The sequence below is a fragment of the Tachyglossus aculeatus genome, chromosome 21, assembly GCF_015852505.1.
Source record: "Tachyglossus aculeatus isolate mTacAcu1 chromosome 21, mTacAcu1.pri, whole genome shotgun sequence".
Classification (NCBI taxonomy): Eukaryota; Metazoa; Chordata; class Mammalia; order Monotremata; family Tachyglossidae; genus Tachyglossus; species Tachyglossus aculeatus.
In genome coordinates this window covers 70765287-70792945 of record NC_052086.1, presented here as the reverse complement: position 1 = coordinate 70792945, position 27659 = coordinate 70765287, and the positions used below count along the sequence as shown (strand labels likewise).

The following is a 27659-nucleotide window of genomic DNA, read 5'->3' as shown; positions in this document are numbered from 1 at the left end:
ACGTGGGCCGGGGGTCAATGGCAGGACAGGCGAGAACGAGGCACGATGAGGAGATCAGCGGTGGAGGAGCGGAGGGTGCGGGCTGGGCTGGAGAAGGACAGAAGGGAGGGGAGGTAGGAGGGGGCGAGGGGATGGATGGACAGCCTTGAAGCTGAGAGTGAGGAGGTTTTGCTTGAGGCGTAGGTTGACAGCCAGACACTGGAGATTTTTGAGGAGGGAAGTGATATGCCCAGAGCGTTTCTGGACAAAGATAATCCGGGCAGCAGCATGAAGTATGGATTGAAGTGGAGAGAGACACGAGGATGGGAGATCAGAGAGAAGGCTGATGCAGTAGTCCAGACGGGATAGGATGAGAGCTTGAACGAGCAGGGTAGCGGTTGGGATGGAGAGGAAAGGGCGGATCTTGGCAATGTTGCGGAGCTGAGACCGGCAGGTTTTGGTCACGGCTTGGATGTGAGGGGTGAATGAGAGAGCGGAGTCAAGGATGACACCAAGGTTGAGGGCCTGTGAGACGGGAAGGATGGTAGTGCCGTCAACAGAGATGGGCAAGTCAGGGAGAGGGCAAGGTTTGGGAGGGAAGACAAGGAGTTCAGTCTTCGACATGTTGAGAATGTGGCCTGGCCTGGAATGCCCTCCCTCTGCCCATCCGCCAAACTAGCTCTCTTCCTCCCTTCAAAGCCCTACTGAGAGCTCACCTCCTCCAGAAGTCCTTCCCAGATTGAACCCCCCCTTTTCCTTTCCTCCTCCTCCCCTCTCCGTCGTCCCCCTGGCCCTACCCCCTTCCCCACAGCACTTGTGCATAGTCATACATATTTATTACTCTATTATATTAATGTGTGTAAACAGCTATAATTCTATTTATTCTGATGGTATTGTCACCTGTCTACTTGTTTTGTTTTGTCTGTCTCCCCCTTCTAGACTGTGAGCCCGTTGTTGGGTAGGGACCGTCTCTACACGCTGCCGACTTGTACTTCCCAAGCGCTTAGCACAGTGCTCTGCACACAGTAAGCGCTCAATAAATACGATCGAATGAATGAATGAATGCACCCGAGGATAGGAGGGACTTGCCATCCAGTTCTGGAAGAGAAGCTGACCTACACGGAGCCTAGCTCTCCTTCTCTCCGGCTTCTCCGCCCTTTCTGGAAAGTATTCACCTGTTTGTGCCCATCCTTACCACTTCGATTATACTTTCAGTGGCTTATTCTGCTATTTCATCCTGCAACATTCACTCTACTATGTTATCCTTGGTCTTTCCCCCTGTTCCCACTATTTTCTTGGCTCGCAACGTGTCCGTCTCCAGGCCTCTCTCCCTACTCCCCATTTTTGTAGATTGTGAACTCCGCCCAGGGACAGGTCCGATCTAACCTCAGCCTTGTAAACTCTTTTCCAAAGCGTAGTACAGTGCTCCACACACAGTACACACTTAACAAATATAATTCCTGCTATTGTAGAATGACTGAAGTCGTCACCACCGTCCACCCCGTCTCGCAAACTCCTCACTTTGGCATTATCCTCGACTCATCTCGCTCACTCAACCCACGTATTCAGTGTCATCAAATCCTGTCACGTCTACCTTCAAGACGTTGCTAAAATCCTCCCTTTCCTCTCCATCCGAACTGCCACTAGGCTGATCCGAGTCCTCCCCCGGGCCTGGAATGCCCCCAATCCCTCTGCCCATCCGCCAAGCTCGCTCTCTTCCTCCCTTCAAGGCCCTACTGAGAGCTCACCTCCTCCAGGAGGCCTTCCCACACTGAGCCCCTTCCTTCCTCTCCCCCTCGTCCCCCTCTCCATCCCCCCATCTTACTTCCTTCCCTTCCCCACAGCACCTGTATATATGTATATATGTTTGTACGTATTTATTACTCTATTTATTTATTTATTTATTTGACTTGTACCTATCTATTCTATTTATTTTATTTTGTTAGTATGTTTGGTTTTGTTCTCTGTCTCCCCCTTCTAGACTGTGAGCCCACTGTTGGGTAGGGACTGTCTCTATATGTTGCCAGCTTGTGCTTCCCAAGCACTTAGTACAGTGCTCTGCACACAGTAAGCACTCAATAAATACGATTGATTGATTGATTGATTGATTGCCTCGACTACCGTTTCGGCCTCCCGGCCGACCTCCCAGCCTCTGGTCTCTCCCCACTCCAGGCTATAACAAACTTTACGTTTTGGATCATTTTTCTTCAAAAAGCAAAAAAAAAACTGTCGAGTTCCCGTTTCCCCACTCCTCAAGAAGCCCTGGTGCTTGCCTATCCACCTCCGCGCCAAATAGAAACTCCTCATTACTGGTTTTTAAACACTCAAATCTTGCCCCGGCCTATCTTATTTGGCTAGTTTCCTACTACGATATAGCACAATCGTTTCACTCGTATAATGTCAATTTACACACTATACCCAAGTCTTGTCTATCTTGCCACCAACTGCTCGTTCATGACTTGAATCTCCCTCCCGTTTCATATAGGACGAACCACCGCTCTCCCCACCTTCAAAACCTTATTAAAATCACATCTGGCTATGCCCTAATTCCTCCCCTACTCCCTCTCTCTTCTGAATTTTCCTTGCGTTTGGATCTGAACACTTAAAGCACTGGTTAATCCTTGGCCCCACAGTACTTACGTACACATAATAATAATAATAACGGCATTTATTAAGCGCTTACTATGTGCAAAGCACCGTTCTAAGCTCTGGGGAGGTTACAAGGTGATCAGGTTGTCCCACGGTGGGCTCACAGTCTTAATCCCCATTTTACAGATGAGGTAACTGAGGCCCAGAGAAGCGAAGTGACTTGCCCAAAGTCACACAGCTGACAGTTGGCGGAGCCGGGATCTGAACCCGTGACCTCTGACTCCAGAGCCCGGGCTCTTTCCACTGAGCCACACTGCTTCTACCTGTGATTTATTTTGCCTTTCTCCTTGTGAGCAGGGATCATGTCTCCCAACCCTGCTCAGCACCCGGTAACCGCTCAATAAATACAATTGATTGATTACTACTGCTGCTATTAGGTGTATATAAGAATCATATATATCCGCCTCCCCTGGAAATTGTAATTTCCCTGGGGACAGGATGAGATCTTTTATTTCATTAAATTCTCTCGAGAGCATAGTTAGAGAATTCAATTCAATTCAATTGTATTTATTGAGAGAAGCAGCGTGGCTCAGTGGAAAGAGCACGAACTTTGGAGTCAGAGGTCATGGGTTCAAATCCCGGCTCCGCCAATTGTCAGCTGTGTGACTTTGGGCAAGTCACTTCGCTTCTCTGGGCCCCAGTTACCTCATCTGCAAAATGGGGATGAAGACTGTGAGCCCCCTCTGGGACAACCTGATCGCCTTGTAACCTCCTCAGCGCTTAGAACAGTGCACATAGTAAGCGCTTAATAAATGCCATCATTATTATTATTATTATTATTATTATTATAGTTCAGTAGGTGCGCAACTGATGAACTGATTGGTGGATTAGTACAGTGCTCTGCACACAGTAAGCGCTCAATAAATACGATTGAATGAATGAATGGTGGATCCATTGATCCCTCTTTGAGTCAGGGAGGTGATCCGGAGAAAGGGAGGGGAACACTGCAGCTATGGGGCTAAGGCCGGAGTGCCCCGTCAATCAATCAATCAATCGTATTTATTGAGCGCTTACTGTGTGCAGAGCACTGTACTAAGCGCTTCATTCAGAAGGGAGGCAAGTGTCTACAGCTGGGATTCGTGGAATCCACTGAGGTCACCCTCAGGGCCTCAGAAACCTGTTTGAGTTAGATAGGGTGAGAGTAGGGGGTGGGAAAGTCTGTGTCCCGGGAATTTGTCCCGGCAGGAATTCTTCAAAGCAAACAAACATTGCGAAAGACATTCTTTTTGGGAGACGCTCTCATCAATCAATCAATCAATCGTATTTATTGAGCGCTTACTGTGTGCGGAGCACTGGACTAAGCGCTTGGGAAGTACAAGTTGGCAACATATAGAGACGGTCCCTACCCAACAGTGGGTTCACTGTCTAAAAGAGTGGGCTCAAAGTCCAAAGGCCAAACAGGCAGCCTTCCCTGGAGATTTCGGAAAACTGAATAGTTGCTGCCTTATCTTCCCGGACTGGTTAATGAGTCTGGAGCCGGGGGAAGATGTGAGATGACCTCTGAACTTTCTTGGACGGGATTATCCAGTCTGTCCTATCGGACAATTACTCTCCCCCTCCTCCTGGCATTCCAGGCCAGAGGCAGGTCGGAGGTGAGATCGGTGGCGAGAAAGATGAGCTAACATCTGTCTCCCCCCCCCAAAACTGTAGACTCGCTGTGGGCAGGCAATGTGTCTGTTATTTTGTTATCTTGTACTCTCCCAAGCGCTTAGTACAACGCTCTGCACACAGTAAGCCGTCAATAAATTTGACTGACTGTCCTCTTAGGGACAGCTGGGTTTCCCATCCTGACAGTTTGCTCCGGAGGAAGATTCTCCCTAACCGATCGTGAGTACCACTTCCAATGAATAAAATTACCCGCGTCGTCGGTAAATTGTGGTTAAAATAAAACCTAACGTCTCCCGGACTTCTTGTCCAGGCCTCTGCGGAAAGGAGAAATTGCTCACACAACATGTGAAAACTTCTCTTTGCATGCCCATTTGGAGACTTTCCTCAGTAATGAATAATAATAACAATAACTGTGTTATTTATTAAGTGCTTACTATGTGTCAAGCACTGTTCTAAGCTTGGGTAGATAAAAGGTAATCAGGCCATTCATTCATTCATTCATTCAATTGTCTTCATTTGTTCATTCAGTCGTATTTATTGAGCGCTTACTGTGTGCAGAGCACTGTACTAAGCGCTTGGGAAGTACAAGTCGGCAACATATAGAGATGGTCCCTACCCAACAGTGGGCTCACAGTCTAGAAGGGGGAGACAGAGAACAAAACAAAGCATGTAGACAGGCGTCATTCATTCATTCATTCATTCATTCATTCAATCGTATTTACTGAGTGCTTACTGTGTGCAGAGCACTGTACTAAGCGCTTGGGAAGTACAAGTCAGCAACATATAGAGACGATCCCTTCACAACAACAGGCTCACAGGCGAGAAGGGGGAGAGAGACAACAAAACAAAACATGTAGACAGGCGTCATTCATTCATTCATTCATTCAATCGTATTTATTGAGCGCTTACTGTTTGCAGAGCACTGTACTAAGCACTTGGGAAGTACAAGTCGGTAACATATAGAGACGGTCCCTACCCAACAGCGGGCTCACAGTCTAGAAGGGGGAGACGGACAACAGAACAAAATCGTCAGAACAAATATAATTATAGCTATAAAAATATGGAACGCTTCACGAATGAGCGCTCACTGTGTGCAGAGCACTGTACTAAGCGCTCGGGTCAGACCAAGTCCCTGTCCCACATGGGGCTCGCAGTCTTAATCCCCATTTTACAGATGAGGGAACTGAGGCCCAGAGAAGTGAAGTGACTTGTCCAAGGTCCCGCAGCAGAAAAGTGGAGAAGGTGGAATTAGAACCCACGTCTTCTGACTTTATGAATGGGGTGGGGGGAAATCCTGAACAGATCCAGAACTCCAGGCTCCTACTCACCGTTCCTAAGTACAACAAACTTTTTACCCTAGTTGGCCTGCACTTGGCATTTCGCCTTGGTAAATTCATTCGTTCAATTGTATTTATTGAGCGCTTTCTGTGTGCAGAGCACTGTACTAAGCGCTTGGGAAGTACAAGTTGGATGCGAGATAGTCCCTTAGAGAAGCAGCGTGGCCCAGTGGAAAGAGCCCGGGCTTGGGAGTCAGAGGTCGTGGGTTCAAATCCCGGCTCCGCCACTTGTCAGCTGTGTGACTTTGGGCGCGTCACTTCACTTCTCTGGGCCTCAGTGACCTCATCTGTCAAATGGGGGTGAAGACTGTGAGCCTCACGTGGGACAACCTGATCACCAACCTGATCACCTCGCCTACTTGTACTTCCCAAGCGCTTAGTACAGTGCTCTGCACACAGTAAGTGCTCAATAAATACGAGTGATTGATTGATTGATCACCTTGTATCCCCCCAGCCCTTAGAATGGCGATCATTATTATCATTATTATCATCATCCTGTATATATGTATATATGTTTGTATGTATTTATTACTCTATTTATTTAATTTGTACATATTTATTCTATTTATTTTATTTTGTTAATACGTTTTGTTTTGTTCTCTGTCTCCCCCTTCTAGACTGTGAGCCCACTGTTGGGTAGGGACCGTCTCTCTAGGTTGCCAACTTGTACTTCCCAAGCGCTTAGTACAGTGCTCTGCACACAGTAAGCGCTCAATAAATACGATTGAATGAATGAATGAATGATCACACTGATGCGCATGCGCCGCAGGAGGAACGGCGAGTCCTTTTGGCCTGCAGAGGGCAGCGCGAGCGTGCAGGTTTGCACATGCGCACGGGCTTCGGTGTGTCGGGGGCGGGAGCGAGGCGGTCCCTAGTGCGCAAGCGCAAGAGTGGGGGGCGATAGTCAAAGTTTGCACATGCGCGCGGGGGAGGGAGCGAGGCGATCGCTAGTGCGCAAGCGCAAGGGGGGGGGGCGCTATTGTCAAAGTTTGCACATGCGCGCGGGGTTCTATGGGGGCGGGGGAGGGAGCGAGGCGGTCCCTAGTGCGCAAGCGCACGAGAGGGGGGCTCGATTAAAGTTTGCACATGAGCGTGGGGTTCTATGGGGGCGGGGAGTGTGCGAGGCGGTTCCTAGTGCGCAAGCGCAAGGGGGGGGGGGGCGCGATTGTCAAAGTTTGCACATGCGCGCGGGGTTCTATGGGGCGAGTGAGGGAGCGAGGCAGTTCCCAGTGCGCATGCGCAAGAGGGTGGGGCCGAATGTCAAAGTTTGCACATGCGCGCGGGGTTCTATGGGGGCGGGGGAGGGAGCGAGGCGGCCCCTAGTGCGCAAGCGCAAGAGGGGGGGTGCGATTGTCACAGTTTGCACACGCGCGCGGGGTTCTATGGGGGCGGGGGAGGGAGCGAGGCGGTCCCTCGTGCGCAAGCGCAAGAGGGTGGGGGCGCGATTGTCAGAGTTTGCACATGCGCGCGGGGTTCTATGGGGGCGGGGGAGGGAGCGAGGCGGTCCCTAGTGCGCAAGCGCAAGAGGGGGGGGCGCGATTGTCAGAGTTTGCACATGCGCGCGGGGTCTATGGGGGCGGGGGAGGGAGCGAGGCTGTCCCTAGTGCGCAAGCGCAAGAAGGGGTGTGCGATTGTCAAAGTTTGCACATGCGCGCGGGCTGTGCCCAGTGCGCAGGCGCGGGGCCCGTGCCGTCCTCGTCGGGAGGTGGAAGGCGCGGTGTCGGGCGTCGGCATGGGGAGGGGTCCCGTGAGGGCTGTGGCCGTCCTGGCGTCCGCCGTGGCGTCCGCGCTCCTGTTGGTCGGAGGAGCGGCCGGGGGCTCGGACGACATCGTGGTGGGCTGCGGGGGCTTCGTCAAGTCACACGTGGACATCGGATACTCCCTCATCGAGGTCAGGGCGACCCGCGCACCGACAGACAGACCCACAGACAGACAGACCGAACGGCCGGCCGGCCGGACGCCGTCTGCGCATGCGTCGGGCCCTGTCAGGGCGGGCGGGCGGGCGTGGTGGTGGTGGGGGGGGATGGGTGTGACTGTGTGTGGGGACTAGTGTGTGTGTGTGTGTGTGTGTTGTGGGATGTGTGTGGGATGTATGTGTGGGATGTGTGTGTAGAGTGATGTGTGTGTCTAGAGTGATGTGTGTGATGTATGTGTGTGCAGTGTTATCTGTGTGTGTAGGGTGATGTGTGTGTGTGTGTGTGTTGTGGGATGTGTGTGTGATTCTTGTGTGATGTGTGTGTCTAGAGTGATGTGTGTGTAGAGTGATGTGTGTGATGTATGTGTGTGCAGTGTTATGTGTGTGTGTATGGTGATGTGTGTGTGATTCTTGTGGGATGTGTGTGTAGAGTGATGTGTGTGATGTATGTGTGGGTAGGGTGATGTGTGTGTGTGTGATGTACGCGTGTGTTGTGGGATGTGTGTGTGTTGTGGAATGTGTGTGTGTGATTATTATGTGTGATGTGTGTAGAGTGATGTGTATGTCTAGAGTGATGTGTGTGTAGAGTGATGTGTGTGATGTATGTGTGGGTAGGGTGATGTGTGTGTGTGTGATGTACGCGTGTGTTGTGGGATGTGTGTGTGTTGTGGAATGTGTGTGTGTGATTATTTTGTGTGATGTGTGTGTAGAGTGATGTGTATGTCTAGAGTGATGTGTGTGTAGAGTGATGTGTGTGATGTCTGTGTGTGCAGTGTTATGTGTCTAGGGTGATGTGGGATGTGTGTGTGATTATTATGTGGGATGTGTGTGTCTAGAGTGATGTGTGTGCCTAGAGTGATGTGTGTGATGTATGTGTGTGCAGTGTTGTGTGTGTGTGTGTAGGGTGATGTGTGTGTGATGTATGTGTGTGTTGTGGGATGTGTGTGTAGAGTGATGTGCGGGTAGAGTGATTGTGTGATGTGTGTGTGTGCAGTGTTATGTGTCTGTGTGTAGTGTGATGTGTGTGTATAGGGTGATGTGTGTGATAATAATAATAATGATGATGGAATTTATTAAGCACTTACTATGTGCAAAGCACTGTTCTAAGCACTGGGGGGATTACAAGGTGATCAGGTTGTCCCACAGGGGGCTCAAAGTCTTCATCCCCATTTTACAGATGAGGTAACGGAGGCTCAGAGAAGTGAAGTGACTTGCCCAAGGTCACACAGCAGACATTTGGTGGAGCCGGGATTTGAACCCCTGACCTCTGGCTCCAAAGCCCGGGCTCTTTCCACTGAGCCACGCTGCTTCCCCATAACAAGGTGATCAGGTTGTCCCAAGGGGGGGCTCACAGTCTTAATCCCCATTTGACAGATGAGGGAACTGAGGCTCAGAGAAGTGAAGTGACTTGCCCAAAGTCACACAGCTGACAGTTGGCGGAGCCGGGATTCGAACCCATGACCTCTGACTCCAAAGTCCGGGCTCTTTCCACTGAGCCACGCTGCTGATGTGCCTGTGTGTCGGGTGATGTGTGTGTGTGTGTGCGTGGTATGGGAAAAATGATCTTGGCTCTCAGCTAGGTGCCGTACAGTAAAACTAAAAGATTTTTTTCCCGTCTCACATGAATTCTAAAATTAAGTTTATTTTGAAGGTTTTTTTTTTCTTATTTTGTCAGACTTTTAGTTTTTTCATCTGGAAAAATACTACATTCTAGGCTCCTTGTGGGCGGGGACTGTGCCTACCATCTCTGTGGTATCGTATCAATCAATCAATCGTATTTATTGAGCACCTACTGTGTGCAGAGCACTGGACTAAGCGCTTGGGAAGTCCAAGTTGGCAACATCTAGAGACGGTCCCTACCCAACAGCGGGCTCACAGTCTAGAAGGGGGAGACAGAGAACAAAACCAAACATATTAACAAAATAAAATAAATACAATCGATGTGTACAAGTAAAATAAATAAATAAATTGTACTTTCCCAAGCACTTAGTACGGTGCTCTGCACAGTGGTAAGCACTCAGTAAATACTGTTGATCAATTGATTGTTCCAATCGTTTATCATTTTAATTCTCAAATATTACAGTGGATAGTTTTTACTTATATATATATAAGTATACACATATATATATATATATATAATATATGTATACTTCTATATATATAAGTATACATATATATGTTGTTTTTCTTTGTAGATTAAGCTGTATACTAAACATGGAACACTGAAATACCAAACAGACTGTGCCCCGAACAATGGTTACTTCATGATTCCCCTGTATGACAAGGTAAGAGGCCAAAGCGTGTGGTTCCTACTGCTTGGAATTATGACGGGGGTGAGTGAGTTATCCAAAAACTTTTTTCAAGCTCAACCCATCTAGGGATGAAATCTCTCCATCAGTGGCCATCCCCTTCAAACACGAAGGACAGCAGAATATATGTAAATACAATATAAATATCGTATTCGATGTGTTTGTTGATCCATACCAAATGGGATAGTTCTGCCAGTACACGTTTTTTATCCCCCAGTTTGGTTAAAAAGCTATTGAAAAATGAGGACACTCATCATCAATCATCAATCGTATTTATTGAGCGCTTACTATGTGCAGAGCACTGTACTAAGCGCTTGGGAAGTACAAATTGGCAACATATAGAGACAGTCCCTACCCAACAGTGGGCTCACAGTCTAAAAGGGGGAGACAGAGAACAAACACTCCTCACAACGTGTGCCTGCCTGGATGTAATGTGATTCCTAAGTTGCTCTAAGTAGATTCAGTGCTGGAAGAAACAGTTCAGCGCATGACATTGATCATCATCATCATCGTCAATCGTATTTATTGAGCGCTTACTGTGTGCAGAGCACTGGACTAAGCGCTTGGGAAGGACAAGTTGGCAACATAGAGAGACAGTCCCTACCCAACAGTGGGCTCACAGTCTAGAAGGGGGAGACAGAGAACAAAACCAAGCATACTAACAAAATAAAATAAATAGATATGTACAAGTAAAATAAATAAATAGCGTAATAAATATGTACAAACATATATACATATATACAGGTGCTGTGGGGAAGGGAAGGAGGTAGGATGGGGGGATGGATCAAAGGGTAAGGGTTATAATGTGATTTTTTTTTTCCATTATTCATGGTTCTTCAAGGACCACCACTACCTTATTACAGAATCTCTCTCCCCCGCCACCCCCACGCAGTGAGGCACCGAGAACTGAGTACATTAGTCAAAGCTGTTGTCCCAGCATTATTCCTGATTTATGTGACATGTGTCAATTATCAGTTGATGTTCTCCAAATTATAACCAGGGTACAATGATACCGACCAAACCCAAAAGATCCTGATAACTTCGGATAGTCGGTAAAATCATTATTTAATATCAAGGCACTCCTGATGTTCTTCTTATTAATTTATTTATGAAATAGTGAGCTTTGAGTTGCCTTTATTAATTCAGATAATGGAAACAATTATGTGGTAAGTATATATCCCAGGATCCTAATGCTTCTTCTTCATCCTTAATTGACAAATGTCTGTTTAGTCAGTGAGCCTTGACTTATTCGTTATCTTTATTTTTGGCAATGCCTTTGGTTTTAAGATTGCCTCTGAAGATCAGCTTATTGTCTGAATTTAATGAGAGTATTAAACAAAATAAATCCAATTGAAATGCCACCGATCTTTGGTTTTAATATGGCCTCTGAAGATCACCTTAGTTTCTGAATTTAATGAGAGTATTAAACAAAATAAATCCAATTGAAATGCCACCGATCTTTATTCTCTTTAATGTTTCAGGGGGATTTCATTCTTAAAATTGAGCCTCCCCTAGGGTGGAGTTTCGGTAAGTATAACATCTTTAAGGCTTTTAAATAAATAGTACGTAAGAAAAAGGGATAAGTGGAATATTTGTAAAATAATCAGTCATTCCATAGAAGTCTTGTCTACTAACTCTGTTGTACTTTCTCAAGCCCCCAGTACACAGATCTTCACACAGTAAAGGACTCAGTAAAGACCACTGATTGATTGATTGACATCCCTCTAAACTCTCAGCTTGTTATGGGCAGGGACTGTGTCTGCTAATTCTGCTATAAATTAGGGAACTATAAAAAAACATGTCCAAACACATAAACCACCACTTTCTAAAATTTGGACAAAGTGTCAGTATTACCTTATGCGCTTTCCTTTCCATTGCCTCTTTTATCCTGGTACGGTTGCACGTGCATGAGCATTTTTTCTTTTTTATACAAGTTTGAGTCACTGTTGTTTTAAATTATAAGCTCCCATAGGACATGAATAATTAGTGCAGTTCTACAAGCCCGGAAATGTTTAAATACTATCTGATGGCTGTGATAATAGTAATGTGATTACTCCTCTTTTGTGTGTTGTTTTATTTTCTGGTGGGTTGACAGGAAGAAATCATGCCTCCTGATTCATTCCTGAAAACAGCAGCACTATTAAAAACATGTTCCGTTATCCGTGGTAATGGATGGGGCTCCAGGCTTATATAATTGACCTAGTCAGTAGGAAAAAGCAGTTTCACCCTCTTCTGTCGTTTTTAGAATCCTTCAGCTTGTCGGGGGAGCCTCCGAAAGATAGGAGGGTTTTCCTATCAGCAGAACTGGGAAGAAGAGACATTCCATGATTTATTTCATTAAGTCTGTTTGTAAATTTGTTTTTTATGTCTGCCCCCCCTTAGAATGAAAGCTCCTTGTGGGCAGGAAACATTTCTTTCTTTCTTTCTTTCTTTCTTTCTTTCTTTCTTTCTTTCTTTCTTTCTTTCTTTCTTTCTCTCTCTCTCTCTCTCTCTCTCTCTCTCTCTCTCTCCCTCCCTTCCTTCCTTCCTTCCTTCCTTCCTTCCTTCCTTTTTCTTTCTTTCTTTCTTTCTTTCTTTCTTTCTTTCTTTCTTTCTTTCTTTCTTTCTTTCTTTCTTTCTTTCTTTCTTTCTTTCTTTTTCTTTCTTTCTTTCTTTCTTTCTTTCTTTCTTTCTTTCTTTCTTTCTTTCTTTCTTTCTTTCTTTCTTTCTTTCTTTCTTTCTTTCTTTCCTTCCTTCCTTCCTTCCTTCCTTCCTTCCTTCCTTCCTTCCTTCCTTCCTTCCTTCCTTTCTTCCCTTCCCTTCCCTTCCCTTCCCTTCCCTTCCCTTCCCTTCCCTTCCCTTCCCTTCCCTTCCCTTCCCTTCCCTTCCCTTCCCTTCCCTTCCCTTCCCTTCCCTTCCCTTCCCTTCCCTTTCTTTCTTTTCCTTGATATGATGCATTGCAACCCAGTGGGTGCTCAGAAAATTCCCTTTCTACTACTGAGCCAGAGCCATTTGTAGACGGGCTGCTCCCAGTATTATAGTTCAGCTTCTGAGGAAATCCCTGTAATTGCTAAAAATGGGTGGGGGAATTCTGAAAACTTCAGCTTGAGTTTCTGTTGGTTTTTTTTCTTTCTTTCTCAGACATGTGAACATATGTCCCCAAGTGCAGTGTTTGTGTGTGTGTGTGTGTGTTGTGGGAGGAGGTGGAGAGAGAGTCTGAGCATAGTGGTGGACCGTTGGGAAAACAGTTGGGAGGGTCTTCAACCCACAAAGGAAGACAAGTGGGTAATTCACAGTTGGGTAATCGACCCTGCAACTAAGCCCTGGAGAAAGGGAGTTTTAAAACACAATACAGTGAGATAGGCGAGTGACAAGTACAGTATTTTTGTACAAATGAGATGTGGAAAATAGATACCTTAGAAAAATTGTGTTCCCTGTTAAACAGCATATATCTGTGATCTGGGTAGTTTGTTTGACTTAGGCTTTCATCTCCTGTTTTCTCTTTCCATTTGACTTTTCCCACTTCCAGTTTAACTTAATTCTTTCTTCCCCCACTCATTATTATTAGTATTATGGCATTTTAAAATAATATGTCAATCAGCCAGTTGTACTTATTGAGCACTTATTGTGCAGAGCAGTGTGCTAAACACTTGGGAGAGTACACAGTAAGAGAGTTGGTAGACATGTTTCTTGCCCACAGTGGGTTTACAGCCTAGAGGGGAAGACAGACTTAAATATAAATAAATTACGGAGATGTACGTAAGTGCTGTGGGGCTGAGGGAGGAGTGAATAAAGGGAGTAAAACCAAGTGCAGAGGTTCATTCATTCATTCAATTGTATTGAGCGCTTACTGTGTGCACAGCACTGTACTAAGCGCTTGGGCAGTACAAGTTGGCAACATATAGAGATGGTCCCTACCCAGCAGCAGGCTCACAGTCTAGAAGGGGGAGACAGACAACAAAGCAAAACATATTAACAATAAAATAAATAGAATAAATATGTACAAGTAAAATAGAGTAAGTATAAATGTAAAGTTTATATAAATATAAATAAAAAAGGTGATTCAGAATGGAGTGGGAGAAAAGGAAATAAGGGTTTAGTCAGGGAAGGCCTCTTGGAGGAGATGTGCCTTCAATAAAACTTCGAAGAGAAGGAGAGTAATTGTCGGATTTGAAGAGGGGGGGCATTCCAGGCCAGAGGCAGAACGTGGAGAGAGGTCAGTGGCGAGATAGATGAGATTGAGGTAGAGTGAGTAGATTGGCATTAGAGGAACAAAGTTCGTGAGTTGGTTTGTAGTAGGAGTGCAGCAATTAAACTACCAGCTACTGTACTAAGCGCTGGGGTAGGTACAAGCTCACAGCCTTAATTCCCATTTTCCAGATGAGTTAACTCAGACTCAGAGAAGTTAAGTGACTGGCCCAGAGTCACACAGCAGACCAGTGGCAGAGCTGGGATTAGAATACAGGTCCTTCTGACGCCCAGGCCCACGCTCTGTCTCCCTGTATCCACTAGGCCACCGGCGTCTCCGTAGTAAACTGTGTTTGAGAAGGCGTTTCTTGTGTGATGGTGCCCCATGTATCCAAAACTGAAGTCTTAGCTATGTCTTCCAGAAGGGGAAACTGAGGCCAGAGGCGCCAAAGTAATATTCTTCCAATTGCCAGGGACTTGGTCTAGTTAATTGAATTCAATAATTTAATTTGTTTTTCTCCTTTTACCCGACTTCCCATATTACGATCGTCAGTTTATCTTTCTTTTTGGCTGTTTCGCCGTAAAGAAATTCCCACGTGCCCAGTTTGTTGCTCTCCATGGAGGTTAAGCTTTTGGGCGGTGGAAAAAGTAATTTTGCAGGGTCATCTTGAGGGCGAGACCAGATCCATTCATTCATTCAGTCGTATTTATTGAGTGCTTACGGTGTGCAGAGCACTGTACTAAGCGCTTGGGAAGTACAAGTTGGCAACGTATAGAGACGTTCCCTACCCAACAGCGGGCTCATCCATGTTTTCCTCCTGAGCGTTTTCAACATCTCTGCATTTGGAATCTATGCATCTGTTTAGGGTCAGGAGCTTGAGTCATAATGACATTTCTGGCTTGGCCTGTATGGACTCTTTGAAGTTATTTAAGCTCAGAGCCGCGCATTTGGATGGGAAACCTCCTTTTGTCTTCTCCGGGGGGTTGAAAAAAAAAATCAACTTCATTGAGGGCCGCTAAGACCGAGTTCAAGTTTAATTACGTAGGAGCTCTGAAACTTCGAGGTTTGGAAGCTGTAAAAGGAGTATTTAGTTGTGCTTTCAGATGCCTAATATGTTAATATGTTTCAGATGTACTTTTGGGTTATCTTCAGAATTGCTCTGTGACACTCCAGGTTTAAACATTTTTCCCTCTCAAAGTGGGGCTTTTGAGAAATTGATATCGTCCTTGAGAAGGTCTCATGCCGTCGCAGTGAGCTGAAAATGGTTCCTGTGGCCAAATAACCACTCTCCCCTTTCTCCCCTCCCTGCCCCCGTCTCTGTTTCCAGAGCCAACAAGTGTAGATCTTCATGTTGATGGCGTTAATGATATCTGCACAAAAGGAGGCGACATCAACTTTGTATTTACTGGGTTTTCAGTTAATGGCAAGGTTAGATTTTTCTTTTCTTTCACGGTTTGCTCTAAAATGTATAGGCAGTTCTTTCTCCAGCCCGGAGCTGGTGTAGGATTAATTGCGTTGCTTAACAGGAGCGCTTTGCTGTGAGTTACTAACTTAGTTCTCTGTGGCAGGTACTCAGTAAAGGGCAGGTCTTGGGGCCTGCAGGAGTTCAGGTTGCCCTGAGAAACGTGGGGAACGAAGCTAACATGCAGTCTACTGTGACTCAGCCCGGTGGAAAGTGAGTTATGTCTTGTTTTACCCAGTGTTTTGTCCGGAAAATTTCCCTTCGATCCGAGGTAAAGGACCATTCGAAACTGGAGCCGGGAAGCTGAGTGAATTATCTCCTGCAATCAGGAACTCAGAGCTGGGTTTCTTTCCTTTTCAGTGGACCTCTCAGAAGCTTTTCCATAAGTGAAATCAGCTTCCTCCTACTAATTTGCTTCCCTGAGGTGTTGCGAGTTCAGGAATTTCGCAACACTAAACGTTATATAAACGCGGGGCGGTTTCGTTACGTTAATTGCAAGCGTAAATGGCAGTTTTGCCACCTAAAATAGATTTCCTGTGCAGTTAAAATGCCTTTTCTGACATTCCCCTGGATGTCCTTGAGGAATCGGGAGAAAAATAACTGTGTTTTTTGGTTTCACAGATTTGCATTTTTTAAAGTGCTCCCTGGAGAGTACGAAATCTTTGCATCCCATCCAACCTGGGCTATGAAAGAAGTGAGTATCATACCGGAACCAAAATAATCTTGCTTTGCGTTGAGGTGAGCGAGGGGGAAAAACGTATCCGGTATTTAGGGTGGGAGAAGAGTTTTGAATCGGTGAGAAAGCGAATGAAGATGGAGCCAAACTGAAAACACCACTACCTCCAAAGTAGCAACTGGTGGTACTGGTTTTGTCTTGCTGTAGGAGACCATGAGACCACGGAAGGTAAGATGGTCCTTTAAAGCTGTTCTGGCCAACACTCACCTCTCTTCAGCTATTTTAACTTTGCCCGTTCAACCTGAGAACCCTTCTCTTTCTTCCCTGAATTTAACTTGGGTTTTAAACCGAGACCTTGGGTGCACGTAAATAGGTACCATTTGTGTTTCATTTCTTCGACAGAAATAGAAACCGAGAAAGCCAGGGGCTAAGATTTGGTAGCCGCTCTAAGAAAAGAGTAACGAAGGAAACCTCAGGTGTCTTTGAGTATCTGCGTTCCTTGAAGCGGGAACTAGGAAATATCAAATGCTCTGTTGCCAACTCTGAGAAAACGTATACCTTTCCACCTTGAGGGGAAAAAGTCTAAATCAGTACATTTGATAAATGTGGTGCTTCCTGCACTTCGTAAGACATTTTTCAACTGTTCTTTCAGGATTTAGAGGTTTGAATGTGAACATTTTGTTGGGTGACATTTGTGGATTTTTTAAATTGTATTTTATCAGCAGAAATCACAACATCCGAACATGGATTAAGCCAGTCTGAAATGGCATTACTGTGGTTTCCCGTGATTCCCTCTACCCTCAAATAAATGTAGAACTTTTGGGATGCCTTCGTTCCTCTTTATTATCTGGGCCCCGGCTCCCCAGCCCCTAATTCCACCCTAAAAATGGTGGTCCGTGTCCCATTCCCAGGTCTGCTCTGAGCGGGGCGCGGATAGGAGCGTGCACGCGGCCCATGACAACTCCAGGGCACAAATTTTTAGAAGTTGGCCCCAAACCAGAGCGCAAAGTCTGATGTTGTGATTCCTCAAAGGGGATCCACCCTCTACCTTGGCTTCAAGAAGTGAGAAGCAAGTTGAATGGCAGGGTTGACTCGAAACCCTTTCTTGGTGGGACAAGAAAAAGCAACATGGCCTAGTGGAAAGAGCACAGGCCTTGGAGTTAGAGGACCTGAGTTCTAATCCCCGCTCTGCCAGGTGCTTGCTGTGTGGCCGTGGGCAAGTCACTTCACTTCTCTGTGCCTGTGACTTTATCTGCAAAATGTGGGCTAAATCCTCCTTCCAGTTGAGACTGCGAGCCCAGTGTGAGGCAGGGACTGTTTCCATTCTGTTAAACATGTATCTACCCCAGCTCTTGACACATAGTAAGCACTGAACAAATACTGAGGTGATGATGACGATAATAACAGAGAAAGATGAAGATATGGCCTAGTGGAATGAGCCAAGGAGTAGGAGTCAGGCAATCTGGATTTTAATCCTGGCTTCGTCTCTTGCCTGCTGGGTGACCTTGAACGAGTCACTTAACCTCTTTGTGCCCCAGTTTCCTCATCTGTAAAATGGGGATTAAATACCTGGTCTCCCTTTCCCTTAGATTGTTAGTCCCATGGAGGGACAGGAACTGGGACTGATCCGATTGTACCTGGCCCAATGCTTAGGTATTAATCAATCAGTGGGATTTATTGAGTAATTACTATGTGCAGAGCACTGTACTAAGCGCTCGGGAGAGTACAGTGCAACAGAGTTAGCAGACCCGTGCACTGCCCACGTCAAGCGTGTAGTCTAGAGTACAGTCTTCAGTGTAGACTGATCTACAGTCTAGATGAGGGGCATAGATGATAAAGAAAGGAGAGGGAGCTGGCAGAAAGAGGGCTTAGTTGGAGAAGGCTTCTTAGCACATAGGCAGCGCCTAATAAATAGCACAATTTTTATGATGAGAGGTTGGAGGGGTGTTTTTTTTTTTCAGTAGTATTTGCTAAGTGCTTACTCTGTGATAGGCACTGTACTAAGGACTGAGGTAGCCACAGGCTAATCAGTGTCGTGGCTCAGTGGAAAGAGCACGGGCTTTGGAGTCAGAGGTCATGGGATCGAATCCCGGCTCCGCTGCATGTCTGCTGTGTGCCCTTGGGGAAGTCACTTAACTTCTCTGAGCCTCAGGTACCTCATCTGTAAAATGGGGATTAAGACTGTGAGCCCCACGTGGGACAACTTGATCACTTTGTATCCCCCCCCACCAGCGCTGAGAACAGTACTATGCACATAGTAAGCGCTTAATAAATGCTATTATTATTATTTGGACACAGTCCATGTCCCGCCCGGGGCTCACAGTATTAATCCCCATTTTACAGATGCGGTAACAGGCCAAGAGAAGTTAAGTGACTTGTCCAAGGTCACACAGCAGACAAGTAGCAGAGCTGGCATTAGATCCCAGGTCCTTCTGACTCATACATAGCCCATGCTCTATGCACTAGACCCCATAAACCTTAAGGCTGCACTTTTTTATAATGGCATTTATTAAGCGCTTACTATGTGCAAAGCACTGTTCTAAGCGCTGAGCACTGTTCTAAGCTCTGAGCACTGTTCTAAGACTCCCCCCGTTTTTTTAATTCTCCTGGAAACTGACCTCTGTCTCCTCTGCCAGTCGTGGAGTGTCTCCGAAACCTCAGCAGGCTGGACCATGCCCAGTTAATGATTCTCTCCAGACACAGATTCTGTTTCCACTGTGTTTTTGGCCAAACGAATCTTGACTGTTGAATTTCCACTTTCTCCCTAGGCCAGTACCACAGTTCGAGTAACTAATTCTAATGCCTACGCTGCCAGTCCTCTAGTAGTGGCAGGCTACAACGTCTCTGGCTTTGTCCGAAGTGATGGGGAGCCAATGAAGGGGGTTATGTTTCTCCTCTTCTCTTCTTCAGTCGCTAAAGAGGTAAGTCCGTGGCAAGCATTTCAATTTTTATATCTTTATTCTGTAACTGTTGAGCCACATCTTCAGGCTTTATGAGCGAAAGGAGTAATTGGGCTTTCTCTTCGCAGGATATTTTGGGCTGTAATACTTCCCCGGTTGATGGATTCCAGCCCCAAGATGAGAAGCTGTCATATTTGTGCAGTGTCATCTCAAAAGAAGATGGCTCTTTCTCCTTCTTTTCTTTACCAAGTGGAGGCTACACTGTGGTAAGGAGAATTTTATGGTGCGCATGTGTGTCTGTGGAGTGGATCTGAGGTCCCAAAAGTGGCTATTCATTTATTCAGTTGTATTTATTGAGGGCTTACTATGTGCAGATCACTGTACTAAGTGCTTGGGAGAGTACAATATAACAATAAACAGACTCATTCCCCGCCCACAATGAGCATTAATTTTTGGTGCCATTTCAGCCCGATTCAGTAGGGGTGGACAATCCTGAGTAATTTAAAGTAACACAGAAGTTAGTTAAAAACACATGCTTTCTTATAATATTGGAAACATCCCAATTCAGAATCGATTGGCTGGATTGGTGGGGTTTATTTCCCCGGCTCTTACTTTCTTGCCCTTCTGGGGTTGTGCGAGGTCGAATGGTTTAAATGGCTTTTCTGGGTTTAAATGGGCCAGCACGAGTGTATTTTTTCGAAGATCAGTAGCTTTACAAAATCAAAAGCCTTTATCTTTTTCCAGATACCGTTCTATCGGGGAGAGAGGATTACATTTGATGTGGCTCCCGCCAGACTGGACTTCACGGTAGAGCACGACAGTTTGAAAATTGAGGTGAGGTTTTCAGATTGTGCTCTTGGTTGAAGGTAGAGATATGTAACCCATCCCCAGACAAAGATGCCACAAAATGCTCGAAAATAGATATTTCTGACTAGGGTTAGTAGAAACCGAGTCAAGGTCCAGCGTTAAGAGTTTTCTAGGCTCCTCCAGGCCAAATGGACTCCTCGATATGATGCCTTCATTCATATGAGAGCTTGAATTTCTAGTCGTATAACCCTTTTCTGATTCTACGCGGGCAAAGTTAAGATCCACAGTGTAGGGTACAATTGACAAAGTGTCTTCAGCCTGTTTTCTGGAGCTTACAATCATGGGGGTAAATAGTTTCTCTTTGAAAGTTGAAGGGGTTTAAACTTTTTCTTTAAAGAGAAACTTAAAACGTCAGCCCGTGGAAGAAATAGATACCTATCCCATCTTCCTTACAGTAGAGTAAATGATGAACTTTCTCTTTGCCGTTCTGTTCTGCAGCCTGTTTTCCGTGTAATGGGCTTCTCAGTCACCGGCAGAGTTTTGAACGGACCTGAGGGCGAAGGTGTCGTCGATGCTATAGTCACTCTCAACAGTCAAATTCAAGGTGAGCATTGTGAGGTCTTGCAACTTCTCAGCGTCACTGTTTGTCAAACGTCAGCCCCTGAATGTCACATGAAAAGGAAGTTGTTACTGCAGAAAACGAAAGGAAGATGGAAGGGGAGAAAACTCCCTCTCCCCCCACCCAGATTTTTGTCGATATGCAGAACAGGCAGTGGGCATTCACTCGAAATCTCTTTTTTTCACTGCAGTGACAACGAAAGCCGATGGCTCTTTCCGTCTAGAGAACATAACAACGGGCACGTATACTATTCAAGCTCAAAAGGAGCATCTCTATTTTGATACTATTACAGTCAAAATTGCCCCCAACACTCCCCAGCTGGCTGACATAGTAGCAACAGGGTAAGTTTGTGATTTGGGGGAGCACTTGGAGAGTTTTGAGTAGAATGACATTTGATTTTAAGACGCCCCGGTGCTAGGGATTATGAACATCCAAGCCAGACCCGCACAGGCTGAGAAATTCCTGCCGAAGACCTAAATAAGCCACGACATCGTTTTTGGGTTATCGTCACAATTGCTCTGTGACACTCCAGGTTTAAACATTTTTCCCTCTCAAAGTGGGGCTTTTGAGAATTCGATCAAAACGAGGTTTTTAGTGTGAAAATGGAAACTTTGTGTAAATTCGGGCTGCTAAGTTTTGAAGAGTTGAAAAATTGTTTTGCAGACCATTTTAATATCCAAGATGTGGGGCACTCGAGATCTGACACACCTCCTTGGAATGGGAGTGTTTGGGTTACCTTGTGGTGATATAAAAGACAAGTGAACAAAAATGTTCACTGAGGATAATGATGTATTTCTTCCAGCAGGATTCTTACTTAGGACAACCCCTGTATTTGCAGAGGGTTCTGTAGATATGAGCCCTGTGTGAGACAGGGACTGGGTCTGATCAGTTTGCACCTGCCCCAGGACTATTACAGTGCTTGGCACAGAGTAAGTGCCTAAAAAAATACCACAGATACTATTATTAGGTGAATAGTACTTTTGTTCTTGAACTTGTTGTTCTCTGGAGGAGAATGACAAGAAAAGGAACAAAAAAAGAGGGACAAAGGACAAGAAAGAGGAGAACGTAACGTCCGAGCGGGACCACGTCTTTCTCCTAGCTCATTTTAAAGGTGTCAGGTTGAAGACAGAAACGTTGCCTGTGCTACCTCTGCCACATCCTGTTTATGAAGTGTGTTAGAGGGTTGAGTTTGGCTGTTGGGAGTTTTTAGAGAAGCAGCGTGGTTTAGTGGATAGAGCACGGCCCTGGGATCAGAGAACCTGGTTTCCGATTCCGAGCTCCGCCACTTGACTGCTCTGTGACTTTGGGTAAGTCACTTAACTTCTCTGGGCCTCAGGTCCCTCATCTGTAAAACGGAGATTAAGACTGTTAGCCACATGTAGAACTTAGCTTGCATCTACCCCGACGTTTAGTACAGTGCTGGCACGTAATACTTAAAAATGCCGTTTAGATACAAAACAAAAGCTTTTTCCTTTTTTAACCAGCTTAATGTGTTGAAATTAATTTTGGCAGGTTTAGTGTTTGTGGTCATATATCTATCACTCGCTTCCCAGACACGATCAAGCAGATTGGTAAATACAAAATCACCATGTCGCCTCAAGACAAGGACAGGTCTCTGACTGCAGTAGAGACAGACACTCATGGAGCATTTTGCTTTAAGGCAAGACCCGGAAGCTACGTAATTCAGGTAAGACGAGGAGCTTTTGGTTTCCTAAAAAGATCAGAAATCATGAGTTCTGTTGGGACAGTTATCCTCTGAATTGGGGAGTGTGTATATTTCAATCCACATACTGCCTGAACACCTTATTCAGTTTCTGTTAGACTGTCAGTTCATCAGTCCATCAATCAGTTGGATTTATTGAGTGCTTACTGTGCAGGGCACTGTACTAAGTGCTTGAGAGAGTACAGTTTATATTTAGAGTTGATAGAAATGTTCTCTGCCCACAGTACACATAGTCCAGAGGGGGAGACAGACGTTAATATAAATATAATAGAGAAGCAGCGTGGCTCAATGGAAAGAACACGGGCTTTGGAGTCAGAGGTCATGGGTTCAAATCCCGGCTCCACCAATTGTCAGCTGTGTGACTTTGGACAAGTCACTTCACTTCTCTGTGCCTCCGTTACCTCATCTGTAAAATGGGGATTAAGGCCGTGAGCCCCATGTGGGACAACCTGATCACCTTGTAACCTCCCTAGCGCTTAGACCAGTGCTTTGCACATAGTAAGCGCTTAATAAATGCCATCAAAAAAAAAAAGTGCTGTGGGCTGAAGGAATGGTGAATGAAGGGTAGATATCCAAGCGCAAGGATGATGCAGAGAGTGTGGGAGAAGAGGAACTGAGGGTTTAGTTGGGAAGGCCTTTTGAAGGAGATGTGTTGGTGATAAGGGTTTGAAGGTAGGGAGAGTGATTGTCTTATCGGATATGAAGAGGGATGGCATTCCAGGCCAGAAGTAAGACGTGAGCGAGGGTTTGGTGGCGAGTTAGATGAGATGGAGGTACAGTGAGTAGGTTGGCATTAGAAGAGCAAAGTGCGTGCTAGGCTGTAGTAGGATGTCGGGGAGGTGAGGTAGGTGGGGGCAAGGGGATTGCTTTAAGGCTGATGGTAAAGAGTTTACGTTTTATGTGGAGATGGATGGGCAACCTTTGGAGGGTCTTGAGGAGTGGCGTAACCTAGACTGAACAGTTTTGTAGTAAAATGGTCTGAGCAGCAGAGTGAAGTATGAACTGGAGTGGGGAGAGACAGGACAGGATAGGATAAGTGTTTGGATTAAGTGGTAACGGTTTGGATGGAGAGGAGATGTCTTTAAGGCAGGAGGAAATGCGAGACTGCAGAGGAGAGAAATCAGGGCTGGAGCTGTAGATTTGGGAATCATCCACATAGAGATGGCAGTTGAAGCCATGGGAGTGAATGAATTCTCCAGGGATTGGGTGTAGATGGAGAATAGAAGGGGATCCAGAACTGAGTTTCCCACAGTTAGGGGTGCAGGAGACGGAGGAGGAGCCCACGAAATAGATTGAAAATGAATGGCCAAAGAGATAGGAAGAGAACCAGGAGAGGACAGTGTCAGTGAAGCCAAAGCTGGATAACGTTTCCAGGAGAAGACAGTGTCAGTGAAGCCCAAGTTGGATACTGTTTCCAGGAGACGGGGCCGGTTGACAGTGTCAGAGGCAGCTAAGAGGTTGAGGAGAATCAGGATGGAGTAGAGGCTGTTGGATTTGACCAGACGGAGATCATTGGTGACCTTTGAGAGGTCAGTTTTGGTGAAGCGAAGGGGGTGGAAGCCAGATTGGAGGGGGGTCAAGGAGAGAATTGGAGGAGAGGAAGCGGAGGCAGCAGGTACAGATAACTCGCTCAAGGAGTTTGGAGAGGAATAGTAGGAGGGAGATGGGGTGATAACTGGAAGGAGCCATGGGGTCAAGAGAGGAGTTTTTTTAGGATAGGGGAGGCATGTGCACGTTTGGAAGAAACCATTGGAGAGGGAACAGTTGAAGATGGCAGTCAGGGATAGAAGAAGGGAGGGGGCAAGTGCTTTGATAGCGTGTGAAGGTATGAAGTCTGAGATGCAGATGGAGGGGGTAGATTTGGAGAGGAGGCGGGAGATCCCATCTTGAGATATTGCTGGGAAAGATGGGAGAGTTGAAGAAAGGGCAGAAGGAGGGAGAGACTGGAGAAGAGTAGGGGAGATTTTAGGGAGATCACGTCTGAGGGTTTCAATTTTCTCAAGAAATATTTGGCCAGATCACTTGGGCTAGAGGTGTGGGAGGGGTCAGAGATTTTGAGGAGAGAGTTAAATGACTGAAACAACTGGCAAGGGGCAGTGGGCACAGGAGTCAATAAGGAGGGAGAAATAATGTCGCGGGTCAGAGAAGAGAGCAGAGTTAAATGAACTTGAGGCAGGCCTGGTATCAGGATTTCCACCAGCCGTGCCTTGCAGCTCGTGCAAGGGAGTGAAAGAAGCAGTCTGTGGAGATGATTCAGGGCTGTGGATTAGTGGGTCGACATAAGCGAAGGGATGGGGGGCGACTGAGTTGAGTTGAATAGAGAGGGTGTCAGTTTGACCAAGGGAAGGTAGTTTGGGTATGGAGACTAAATGAGGTTTGTTGACTTGAGAACATTGGATGGGGTCAAAAGATCAGAGGTCTCTGTAGGGGAACTGGACAGATTTGTGGGGAGGGGTGTTTGGGAGAGAAGGCTGGTGTGGAAAATAGAAGGTTTGAACTCTTGGATTGGCGAGAAGAGTTTTGATCTCTAGTTTCTAAGTCATAATGTTGGACTTTGCTTACCACCATTAGCATGGGTGTGTAAATACCTAGACTGGAAAAACCAGCTTCTTGCAAAAGTTGTGGCATTTCTTTGGTTAGCATGAAGAGACTAAGATTCATTCAATCGTATTTATTGAGCGCTTACTGTGTGCAGAGCACTGTACTAAGCACTTGGGAAGTACAGGTTGGCAACAATAATAATAATATGACACATCATCTACACAGTCTTCATTTGTTCAATGAAGAACAAATAAACTCTATGATGGGTTTTTTAGGGTCATTTTTGTCATTTGTACTGGGGCTAAAGATAGGGGGAGAACCGCTATTCTTCCTGTTTCTTCCCTTGCTATCTTGGAACAGTGACACCTGTTCATACAAATCAAGTTTTTTTTACTGTTATTTGCTATGAAACTCGTTTGAGTGCCCAAATATAAAGGGTAAGATAGCACAGTATTTGTAGTATCAGATAGGCTTTTTGAACTTGCCTACTAGCAGCTGTGAACCAGCTTTGAAATTAGAACCCGAGTTTTGAAAAATGACCTCTTAAATGATATTCTGTGCTGACACAAATGTGCTCCTCATACTTATAATAATAACAATAATAATAATAACAATAATAATAATAATAATGGCATTTGTTAAGCGCTTAATATGTGCCAAGCACTGTTCTAAACGCTGGGGGGATAAAAGGTGATCAGGTTGTCCCACGTGGGGCTCACAGTCTTAATCCCCATTTTACAGATGAGGTAACTGAGGCTCAGAGAAGTTAAGTGACTTGCCCAAGGTCACACAGCAGACATGTGGCGGAGCCGGGATTCGAACCCATGACCTTTGACTCCAAAGCCCGGGCTCTTTCCACTGAGCCACGCTGCTTCTCAGGGGGGAGCTTCTGCTTACAGGGCGGGAGTTCTTCAACTGAAACCTTTATTGTTTTGTGTGTCCATTTAGGTCGTTGTTCCTGAGGCCGAAACCCGAGCGGGGCTTGCTTTGAAACCTAAAATATTTCCCATTGCAGTTACTGACAGACCTGTGATGGATGTGATCTTTTCCCAGTTTTTGGCATCGGTTTCGGGGAAAGTTTCTTGTTTGGGTAAGATGTTCATTGCAAACCTGTGTAGATAATTATAATAGTAGGTTATGGTGGGGTTAAACAACACAGGGCATTGGTAGAGTCAAGTGCAGTCACCCCAGTTGGGTTTCCAGTGGTTTGTCAGGCTGATCCAACGTAGTTTGGAGATCCTAATGGCCGATTCTGTATATATGTATATATGTTTGTACATATTTATTACTCTATTTATTTATTTATTTATTTATTTTACTTGTACATATCTATTCTATTTATTTTATTTTGTTGGTATGTATGGTTTTGTCTGTGTCTCCCCCTTTTAGACTGTGAGCCCACTGTTGGGTAGGGACCGTCTCTATATGTTGCCAATTTGTACTTCCCAAGCGCTTAGTACAGTGCTCTGCACATAGTAAGCACTCAATAAATACGATTGATGATGATGATTCTCACCCTCAGAACTATGGCATTGGGGTATCTGTTAAGGTCTTACATGCTGAGTACTATATGAAGTGCTGGGATAGATTCAAAATAATCAGGTTGGGCACAGTCCCTGTACCACATAGAGCTCATATTCTTAGAGGGAGGGAGAACAGATGTTGAATCGTCATTTTGCAGGTGAGGAAACTGAGGCCCAGGGAACTTAAGTATTTTCCCAAGGTCACACAAATTAGGCAAGTGGCAGAGTCTGCTCTTTCCAGTAGGTCACTCTGCTTGCCTCAGAGCTACACAATGCTTAGCAGTTTCCATGGGCATTGAGGAGAGAGGGGTCTTCCTCCACTGCTTACGTTGATTCCCATTTCCTGGACATCAGGGAGTTCCCGCCATTGTGGGGGCAGAGGCGGCCGTGTGTACGCATTTTCTCCAACCTGGGCAAGGAAGAAGGGCATATATGTGCGCATTGTCAGTGCACACGTCTGCCATGCAGACAGCCGCCTGTAGTGTACCAATGTTGGATGTTGGGTGTTGCCAAAAATGGAAATAATGAGTCTGTGGGTGAACTAGATGTTCACGGTTTTCCCGTAGGCCCATAATCAGAACACCCTAGCATAGGTTCCTCCATGGTCACTGAAGGTGACTTCCCCAGAGAATTTCTTTTTAAGATTTCTGCTGCCTCCTCTTTCTCCACATTGTTCTTGTGAGAAATTTTGAGACTGTTCCCCCAGTTAATCCTTCCCCTCCTCTAAAAACCTCTCCAGTGTTAGTGACCGAGGAAAGGCAGAGTTTCTTTGGAGTCCATCATGGTCTCCAAATCACAGGATCTGCATTGTTTGTGGCTGAGAGAGAAGACCATCGGAGTAACTTTGATTTAGACTCGATGAAACAGGAATTCTAAGAAAATTACTTTTTAGGACCTAGCCTATACGTAATAATAGAGTAGAATACCAGGGACATAAGCCTATGCTTTCTGTTTCTTCTTTTTATTATTTTGGTGTTTGTTTAAGGGCCTACTATGTTCATTCATTCATTCAGTCGTGTTTATTGAGCGCTTACTGTGTGCAGAGCACTGTACTAAGCATTTGGGAAGTACAAGTCGGTAACGTATAGAGACGGTCCCTACCCAACAACGGGCTCACAGTCTAGAAGGGGAAGACAGACAACAAAACAAATTGTTCTAAGAGCTGGGGTAGTTAATCACATTGGACATAGTCCCTATCCCACGTGGGTTTACCGCCTAAACAGAAGGGAGAACATGTATTGAATCCCCATTTTGCAGTTGAGGAAACTGAGGCACAGAGAAGTTAAGTGACTTGCCTGTCATACAGCAAGCAGGCGGGAGAGCTAGGGTTAGAATTCAGGTGTTCTGAGACTCCCAGTCCAGGCTATTTCCACAGGCCATGTGTTACCTGAGGTTTGTCCAAGGAGGCTTTGTCACATTTTAAACAATGACATACTTCTTTTT

General features: G+C 45.7%; 1 protein-coding gene across 2 annotated transcripts in view; it reads left to right on the top strand.

Moving 5' to 3' along the window:
- The first annotated feature begins 4440 nt into the window (after positions 1-4440).
- LOC119941985 (nodal modulator 3) overlaps positions 4441-27659 on the top strand; it is a 50742-nt gene continuing 27523 nt past the window's right edge. The window contains exons 1-13 of one of the 2 annotated variants that reach the window (XM_038762586.1): positions 4441-4455; positions 9684-9773; positions 11279-11324; positions 15293-15393; positions 15534-15640; positions 16049-16121; positions 18872-19024; positions 19132-19269; positions 19748-19837; positions 20309-20414; positions 20620-20770; positions 21942-22116; positions 25642-25783. In XM_038762586.1, the coding sequence (XP_038618514.1) occupies positions 9753-9773; positions 11279-11324; positions 15293-15393; positions 15534-15640; positions 16049-16121; positions 18872-19024; positions 19132-19269; positions 19748-19837; positions 20309-20414; positions 20620-20770; positions 21942-22116; positions 25642-25783 (1303 nt within the window). In that variant the 5' untranslated portion in view covers positions 4441-4455; positions 9684-9752. Of the gene's footprint in view, positions 4456-7280; positions 7465-9683; positions 9774-11278; positions 11325-15292; positions 15394-15533; positions 15641-16048; positions 16122-18871; positions 19025-19131; positions 19270-19747; positions 19838-20308; positions 20415-20619; positions 20771-21941; positions 22117-25641; positions 25784-27659 lie in introns of those variants that run through there. The other variant, XM_038762585.1, reaches the window with a different exon arrangement.